The 8,083-nt window shown below is 66.2% G+C and overlaps 1 protein-coding gene across 1 annotated transcript; it reads right to left on the bottom strand.

Annotated features, from left to right (window-relative positions):
- Positions 1-1,205: 1,205 nt before the first annotated feature.
- Positions 1,206-5,792, bottom strand: FOXF2 (forkhead box F2). Its single transcript, XM_056107769.1, has 2 exons — positions 4,247-5,792; positions 1,206-1,371 (listed from the first exon to the last, which is right to left on the bottom strand). Exons 1-2 carry the CDS (start codon positions 5,403-5,405, stop codon positions 1,208-1,210), a joined length of 1,323 nt encoding a protein of 440 aa, XP_055963744.1. The 5' UTR covers positions 5,406-5,792; the 3' UTR covers positions 1,206-1,207.
- Positions 5,793-8,083: the final 2,291 nt, after the last annotated feature.

Raw genomic sequence — 8,083 nt, 5'->3', positions numbered from 1 at the left:
GGTTTTGCAAAAAAGTAAATAAATAAAATAAAATAAAACCGCTACACTTCCCACGACCCAGGAGAGAGATGTAAGAGGGCCTCCTTGCGCGCAGCCCGCACCTTACATGATCTTGCCTGGTTTTTCTTTAAGTTCCTTTTACCTTCTGGTTTTTGTTTAGTCAGAAAAGCCGGGTGAGGGTGAAAGAAAGAACAGAGAAAAAAAAAACGGTTCCTCTTCTCCTTGTCTCCTGAGAAGGCACGATCAGAACCTGGCCTGTGTTACGCCAGGCCCGGACCCCACACCACGTCAATTAGACAACTTAGAGAGAGAAAGAGAGAGAGAGAAACAACGACCGAAAACCACCCAGTGAGGAATTGCATTCTGGGCCTTTAGGAGAAGAGATAGCCCGGCAGGCACGGAGTGCCCACAGCGGCAGAAATCGAGCCCCCGGAAACCTCTATTTTGTTATATACAATTTTATTGAAAAAAAAATTTTACATCAAAATAGTTTGGCAAACTGTAAAAGTATACATAAGTGCAAATATATCCTCCTTTGAAAATACAAGCAAAGTGTGAGTATACACGAAGATCATAAAAATATCTTTAGAATATGGTGGTAGAAAGAACAACTTTGTAAAAAAAAAAAAAACACGAAAAAAACCAAAATGCTTGTCTGGTCGCAATACTGAAAAAAAAAAAACACTTTCTTAAAACTAGACACATGGCTTCTAAATACTTTCTTAATAATGTTCTTTGGCACCTGTATCCAAAAAACGGATTTGGTGAAATAGAACCCTCTTCTTCTTCTTCTTCCTCCTCCTCCTCCTCTTTCTCCTCCGCCACCACCATCTCCTCCTCCTCCTCCTCCTCTTCCTCCTCTATCTAGGCCACTTGTGAGGCGCTCCCAAAGCTTGTGTTAACCTTTTGGGGGAAAAGCACGCACGGTCCCGACACGCACGCACGCACGCACGCACGCACTAGCACACACGCACACGCCTTCGTTTTTTGTTTTGTATTTTGTATTTGTTTCTCAGATCCTGATGAAGGCAGGCAACGGAAGATTCCCCGAGCTTTAAGTCGCGGCGACTCGTCCTCCGGGGTCTCGGCTAAGGCTCTGGCTCCGGAGGGCGCTCGCGGCGTTACCTCGCCCAAGGCCGGCGCGCTGGGCCGCCGCGCGCGCGGCCTCCGCGGCGCTCCTGCTTCCTCCCGGCGCTGCCCCCCGGGTTCACATCACGCAGGGCTTCACGTCCTGGCAGGCGCTCTGGTGGTGGTGGTGGTAGTAGGGCCCGCCGGCCGAGGGGTGGAAGGACGAAATGCCGTTGAAGTTGAGGACGAAGTCTTTCCTGTCGCACACGGGGCCGGAGTGATGCTGGTAGCGGGGCAGCCCCACTGCGGGAAGGAAGCGGAGGAGGGGAGTTGGGACCAGCCCTTGGCGCGGCCGGCGAGGAAGGGGCAGAAAATTGCTACTAAAAAAAAAAATTCCGCCCTGTCCCGGCCTCCTCGCCCTGCCTCTTTTTTTCTCTTCTTTTTTGCCACAGAAGGACCCTAGAAGAGTTTCTTTTGGCGAACTGCGGTTCCCTCTAAAAGATTTTGCTCCGAGGCGCGCGCTCTCCCCGGGCCTCTGAACCCCCCAGGACTCCCGACCCGCCGGCTGTGGGAGCCGTTGCCCGCCCCCGCCCACCCCCCCCCCAACCTGACTCGGGGGTCCCGCGGCCGCAGCCCCGTCCCCCTGCCCCAGGAGCCGCGCTGTCATCTCTCCAATTGTCCACGGTCCCTGCTCCGAGTCTCAGCAAAGGCCCCGCTTGCGGGCGCCCCGCTCCGAAGCGCGCTCGGAGGGGCCCAACGGCGGGAATCTTTGGCACCAAGGGGGTGTCAGGCCGCGCGGGGGTCCCCGAGAATCTGGGGACTCGGGGTGGGGGTGGTGGGTCGAGCACGCACGAGGCGCCGCCGCTGGACGCCGACCCTGGACCCCGCCGCCTTCTTTTGCTTTTGCTTTCTCAGAGCCTCGGTTGTGCAGGACGCGGCCGCTGTCCCCGCCGGCGCCCCGGGCCTGTTCTAGCCTGACCCCCGCTTCGGTGAGGGCTGGATTCGGGTTGTCCCCCCGCCCCGTGAATTGCCCACCCACAGGACTGTCCCTGTCCCCCCCCACAAAATGACCCAGCTGCGGACCCCGACCTGCGCGCACCCCTCCCGGGGCTTGGGCTTCAGCGCACACGCGCGACCCTCTGGAGATGCAATTTCGCGGGAGTCAGCTCCAAGACACCCCTCAATCCGCAGGGGGAGGGAGGGAGGGCCCCCATCCCTCCGAGCACCCCCTGGAAACTGCTGGCGTGATGGTGGGGAGGAGGTCGAGACTGAGGGTAGCATAAAGCCCCCGGATCCTGCGACTTCGGCACAGGCGCGGCCTCCCCAGCGCCTGGCCCAGGGTGCCTCAGCTAGGGTGGGAGGCGAATGGACCCTTGGGATGCGCTGAGGGTGGGGGGCACAGACTCGGCTCTGCAGGGTCTCCCGGTTCCAGGCCGCCCAAGGATTCTTCTCCCTCTTCCCGACCTGATCTATATATATCTCCAGCACAGCTGGGCGATGCCCGGCTAGGCAGGGCAAGAATACTCGGAAGAGTTGGGGTCCCCTGGGGTAGAACGCTGAGATGGGGCTCGGATCCGACCGCCTTTGGGGTCCCCCCCAGGCCCCTTGGAGTGGAGGCTGGCTTCAGGCCTGGATTCTCGCGTCTCCCCATGCCTCAAGGCGTGTTGTGGGACACTGACATTGTCACCGTGTCCATGCCCGAAGGACACTCAGTTCAGAAGGATTTCTTCTGGGACAGGGTGGCCTTTTGTTTTAAATTTTGGGGTGCTGGTACTTTATTTTTATTTCAAATTAGGGTTCAAGTTGGGCCTGCAACAGAGGGGGCCTCTGGGATGGAGAGAGAGAGAGAGAGAGAGAGAGAGAGAGAGAGAGACGAGAGAGAGAGAACTATGATTGACAGCCGGTCCGAGGGGGCTTAGGGGGGAGAATCTCTACCAGGGGAGGGTGGTTCCGTATTGGTTACTTGTTGAAATTCCCATAAAATTGAACAAGACTCCGCTCCCAGCGGGTTAAGTCAGGCTAAACCCTCGCCGGTGTGGTCCTGCGGAGACCGTCTTTGTTTAGTTAACCCTGGAGACCCGCATTTAAAAGGCCTATTTGGCCTATTTCACCCGCCCGGGAGGCGGCGGCTTCTGGCCTTCCCTTCCTCCCTGCCTCCCTGCCCCGCTGAGTGACCCCCGAGGTGGGCACCCTCCTGCCCACCTCACCCCCGCGGGACAGGGAAGGGGGGTGAGCCAAGCACCGCGGGAGGACATCTGTGGGCCGAAGCCTCTGGGAGCCCCCTGGTCTGAGCCTACGGATTATCTCCCCTGCACCCCCCCACGCCCAGCCTGGATAAATATTTAAATTCCTTCCTCTGCCCCCGACACCGCCTCCCACCTTTCAGCGCCTCTGGGCCTATCAATAAATTTTCATAATCTTCCACCAACACCACAGGGCAATGGCCTTAGTGGGCCGCTGGCCTGGGAGGCCTCAAGCATCCACGGGGTCCGCTGGACCCGCCGGACCCAAGTGTCACAAACGTGTGTGAGTGGCGGCTGGGTGGGGAGGGGGGGGATCTTCATCCCCGTGCCCCCACTCCTGGCCAGGTAGCCCTGGGAAGGAGCCCGGACACTCCCCTTTCCTCAGTGCTCCTCTGGGCACTACGCGAACCTCAGGACCCCCTTACCAGACCCGCACCCCAGAATCCAGCCCCATCGCCAACCTCCCTGACATTCACTCTGGGAAGGAATGAACCGCAGGCACGACTTGAAAGCAGCCAGACCCCGCCGAGAGCGGGGCGAGACCCCCGCTTAGCGTTCCCGTCAGGAGCGAACCCTGAATGCAGAGCACGGCCGGGTATGCCCCCCCCCATCCTCTAAATGTCATAAAAATCAGATAAAAAGAGACGCAGATGGTCCCCGCTCTTCTCTCTCCGCGACATCAGGCCCGAGAGCTGCGCGTCCGAGGGGACCCCGAGAGAGGCCAGGCGCGGCCGGCCGGACACTCGGCGCGCTCCCCGCTAGCAGGGCAGTTCCTGGGGTCCCCGTTGGGGTGCTCGGGCCCCGCGCGCCGCGCCCGTCCGTCCGTCCGTCCGTGAGTGGTCTGGGCGCCCCGTCCTGGCACCCACCGCCCCACTGCCGTCCCCCGGGGCTGGCACCCCGAGCCCCCGCCGCCCCCAAGCCCGCGCGCGCGTTACCTGAGAGGTCCTCGCGGGCGTTCTGGTGCAGGTAGGTCTGCTCCAGCGAGTAGGCGGGGAGGCTGGCGTGCAGGCTGCCCGGGGCCCCCGGGGTGCTGCCCGGCGTGAGCGCGGACGGCTGCTTGAGGTAAGGCGAGGCGCCGGGCGAGCTCCAGTGCGCCGCGGGGCTGGTGTAGGGCGAGTGGCACTCGAGCGCGCTCGCCACGGCCGGGGACGAGGGCACCGGGCTGCTGCTGCTGTCGGGGCCGAAGTCCCCCGCGCCGCCGCCGCCGCCGCCGCCGCCCTGCGCGCCCCCCGCGCCCCCGGCGGCCGCGCCCACGGCCCCCGGCCCCGCGGGCACGGGGCAGCTGGCCATGTAGGTGGAGCCGGGGTTGGGCGACATGTGCGGGACGTGGTGGTGGTGGTGCGGGTGCGCGTGGGCCGGCGTGCCCGCGCCCGCGTCGTAGGCGGCCGGCAGCATGTCGAGGCCGCCGTAGCCCGCCTGGCCGTGGCAGGCCAGCGGCGCGGACGGCGGCGCCTGGAACTCGAAGGCCTGCGGGGGCAGCAGCGACGCGCCGAAGCCCAGGCCGCCCACCACGCGGTGGTACATGGGCTTGAGCGCCTGGCACTTCCGTCGGAAGCCGCGCGGCCGGCGGCGGAACGAGCCCTCCTCGAACATGAACTCGCTGGCCGGGTCGATGGTCCAGTAGTGGCCCTTGCCGGGCCGGCCCAGCCCCTTGGGCAGCTTGATGAAGCACTCGTTGAGCGACAGGTTGTGGCGCACCGAGTTCTTCCAGCCCTGGTAGGCGCCGCGGAAGAAGGGGAAGCGCGCCTGCAGGAACTGGTAGATCTCGCTGAGGGTCAGGCGCTTGCTGGGCGAGCTCTGGATGGCCATCACGATCAGCGCGATGTACGAGTAGGGGGGCTTCTCGGGCCGCCGCAGCCCCGAGCTCGCCTTCTTGGCGCCCGCGCCCTTGGCGCCGGCCGACGGCGCGCCCGGCGCGGACGGGGCGGACGCGGCGCTCGACGCGGGGTCCAGCGCGGCGCCCGGCGGCGGCGGCGGCGGGGGCGGCGGGCTCATGAGCGCGGCCTGCAGCGCGCCGGGGGCCGGCGGGGCCGGCGGGGCCGGCGGGGGGCGCGGCGGCGGCGGCGGCGGCGGGGGGCCGGCCTCGCTGCTCATCGGGGAGCGGCGCGCGGGGCCGGCGGCGGCCGGGGGCGCGGCGGGGTCGGCCCAGAAGCCCGGGGAGCGCCCAAGCCCGCCGGCCGCGCCGCTGCAGCCGGGCCCGCTCCGAGCCAGCGCGGCCGATGCTCAGCTCCGCGCCCGGGCCGGCTGCAGCGCGCGGCGGCGGCGGCGGCGGCCCGCGGGCACCGCCCGGCGCATCCCTCCCCGGCCCCGGCCCGGCCCGGCCCTCGCCGCCCGCCCGCGCCTTGCGCAACCGCCGCCCGGCCCGCCCCGGGACCCCGGCGAGCAGCCCGACGTCTCCCCGCCGCGCGCCGCGCGCTCTGTCTCTCCCACTTCCTCCCGCCCGCGCCCCGGCCCGCCGCCCCCCGCGCCCCCCGCCCCCCGCGCGCCCCGGCCCTGCCCGCGCCCGCCCCGCCCCGCCCCTCCCGGCCCGGCCCGGCCCGGCCCGGCCCGGCCCGGCCGCCCGCCGCTCCCTGCGCGCGCCCTCCGGACGCCTCCTCGGGGCCTGGCCCCGGACGCGCTCACCGCGGCGGGCGCGGGCCCCCCTCCCGCCGCCGGCCCCTCGCTCCCGTCCCGCGCGGCCCGGACCTCGGGGAACCCGCTCTCTCTGCGCGCCCCCGCCGCTCCCCGGCCTTCCATTCCGGAGACAACACCCCCCGCCCCCCGCGGCGTGGACCGGCCCTTCTCCGCCTCCTCCTCCTCCTCCTCCTCCTGCTCCTCCGCCCCTTTCCCCCTCCTCCCTCCCCTCCTCCTCCCCCCCTTCCCGGGCCCATCCCGGCCGGAGCGATGCCGCCGCCGCCGCCGCTGCCCGGAGCCGCTCGGTCCACTCCCCCCACCCCCCAGGCCGCACTGACACCATCTGTCAGCTTCGTTTAGACGTTTGCAGCCACACGCCAGGGTGCCAGACGCCCCAAGGTAACGTGCCGGGCCTCTCCCTTCGGGACGGGCCTCCCCAGCCCGCGTCGCGGCCCTCAGCTCAGCCACCCCCCGTGCGCGCAGCTCCGCGGGGAGAGAGTTCTGGAGACCCTGGCAAGCTGGTCGGACTCGTGTCCGCGTCTATTTCCACGCGGAGACGTGGGCAGTTTTGTTTCCCAACAGGCCAAAAAGGCCGGCTTGAGGGGTTGTGTGTGTGTGTGTGTGTGTGTGTTGGGGGCGCGGGCGGGGTCCCCCTTCTGCCTTCAGCCCCGCAGGGCCTGGGCTTGGGCCTGACACCCACGTCCTCGGCTCCCGCGGGGCCCACCCAGCTCCTGGGAGAAGCCCCCGCGGCGGCCGTTGCTGCCGCTGCTAATTCCGCCCCGACCCGAGCGAGGCTGGCGGCGGGCGGGAGGGGGAGGATGTGCAGGGAGGAATCACTTCCAATGAGAGGCGACAGTTAGTTATTGGATTACACGTGCAAGGAAATGTAGTCTGAGCGGGGGACAGGCCGGGGAGGAGGGCGGCGGCAGGAGGCCTGGGAACCCGGGCCACACAGGGCTGATGGGGGTGGGGGGCGCAGAGGGGTGGCGCCCACGGACCGGGACCGAGGGTGCGTCCCTGTGCGCCCGCGGGGTGTAAGCGTCGCCTCCGGGAAAGGATGAGAGGCCTCTGCAAGGCTGGGGGTGGGGGGTAGGGGGCACAGAGGTGAGGTGGAGCCGGGAGCCCCCAAAGGGCAGCCCCCAAAGGCCCCGCGGGAGGGGACGCGGCCTGGGGGCAGGCTCCCCGGGCGCTGCAGGGGAGGGGGCGGGCTGGCCCCAGACAGTGACCTGCCGCTGAGTGCATGCAGGCTTTTTCCATCAGACCCGGCTCGATACCACACACGGAGACCCGTGTCAGCTTACTGCCCCGCGCCGGCTCCTTTTCCCTGAGCTCTCCAGTAATTAGACAAAGAAAACCCAAATTAGCTGAACAGGCGTCGACAGCTTCCTCCAGAGCACCCCTGGTACCTACACGGGAATGCGTCCCAAAATGGCTCGATTGTAGCTTCTAGTCAGCTAAGAAAACACGGCGGCCCCCGAGCGAGTCAGCAGTGACCGAGCCTGGCTCACTGTGTTCCCCTCCAGGAGGAAAAGGGAGCGTGCCCCGCCGACGGCCACCCGCCTGCCCGCCCGTCCTTGGGTGCTTGCGGGTGCTTCCAGGGCTTCGGGCAGGGCCCGGCAGCCCCTCTCCATCCCGGGAGAAGGGTCTTCCTGGAGATGCGCCCCCCCCCCCACTTTTATGTCACAGCACAGCCTCTCTGGTCTCTGGGGTAATTTAAAATAAAAATGACAGCAAATCCGTCAAGACAGCAAATTGCTCAATCCACGATGGCGGCTGATAGAATAGGATGGAGCCGGGGAGAAGATGGATAAGGTGCCCTGTTGGCAAGGCCCTGAGAATGTGTGTGTGTGTGTGTGTGTGTGTGTCTGTGTGTGTGTGTTTCTGCCTATACACACACATGCCGTGGAGTGGCCTGGCCTGGTTGAGCAGGAGGATCCACCTCAGTGGTGGGGGGTGGGTGGATGGTGGGATCTGGGGGGACCGACTGGGCCCTTCAGGATCTTCGTTGCTTTAGGCCCAGACGGGGGCCTCTGGGGGGCAGGCACAGGCCCTCACAGGTTTCAGGAGCAGAGACTGGCACGTAGATGGGCACTCAATCCTAAACGCAGGCAGGGCTCCGGGCCTTAGACCATGGGGTCACGTCTTGGGGTCCCGGGGTC

Source organism: Sorex fumeus, unplaced genomic scaffold, assembly GCF_029834395.1.
Source record: "Sorex fumeus unplaced genomic scaffold, SorFum_2.1 ptg000175l, whole genome shotgun sequence".
Taxonomy (NCBI): domain Eukaryota; kingdom Metazoa; phylum Chordata; class Mammalia; order Eulipotyphla; family Soricidae; genus Sorex; species Sorex fumeus.
This window is presented reverse-complemented; position numbering and strand designations above follow the sequence as displayed.

Excerpts from the sequence above, each read along its gene's own strand:
- FOXF2 (XM_056107769.1), bottom strand. The coding sequence starts at position 5,405 with ATGAGCAGCGAGGCCGGCCCCCCGCCGCCGCCGCCGCCGCCGCGCCCC. Across the intron at positions 1,372-4,246 it reads CGCCCGCGAGGACCTCTCAG|TGGGGCTGCCCCGCTACCAG; the intron begins GTAACGCGCGCG and ends TCCTTCCCGCAG.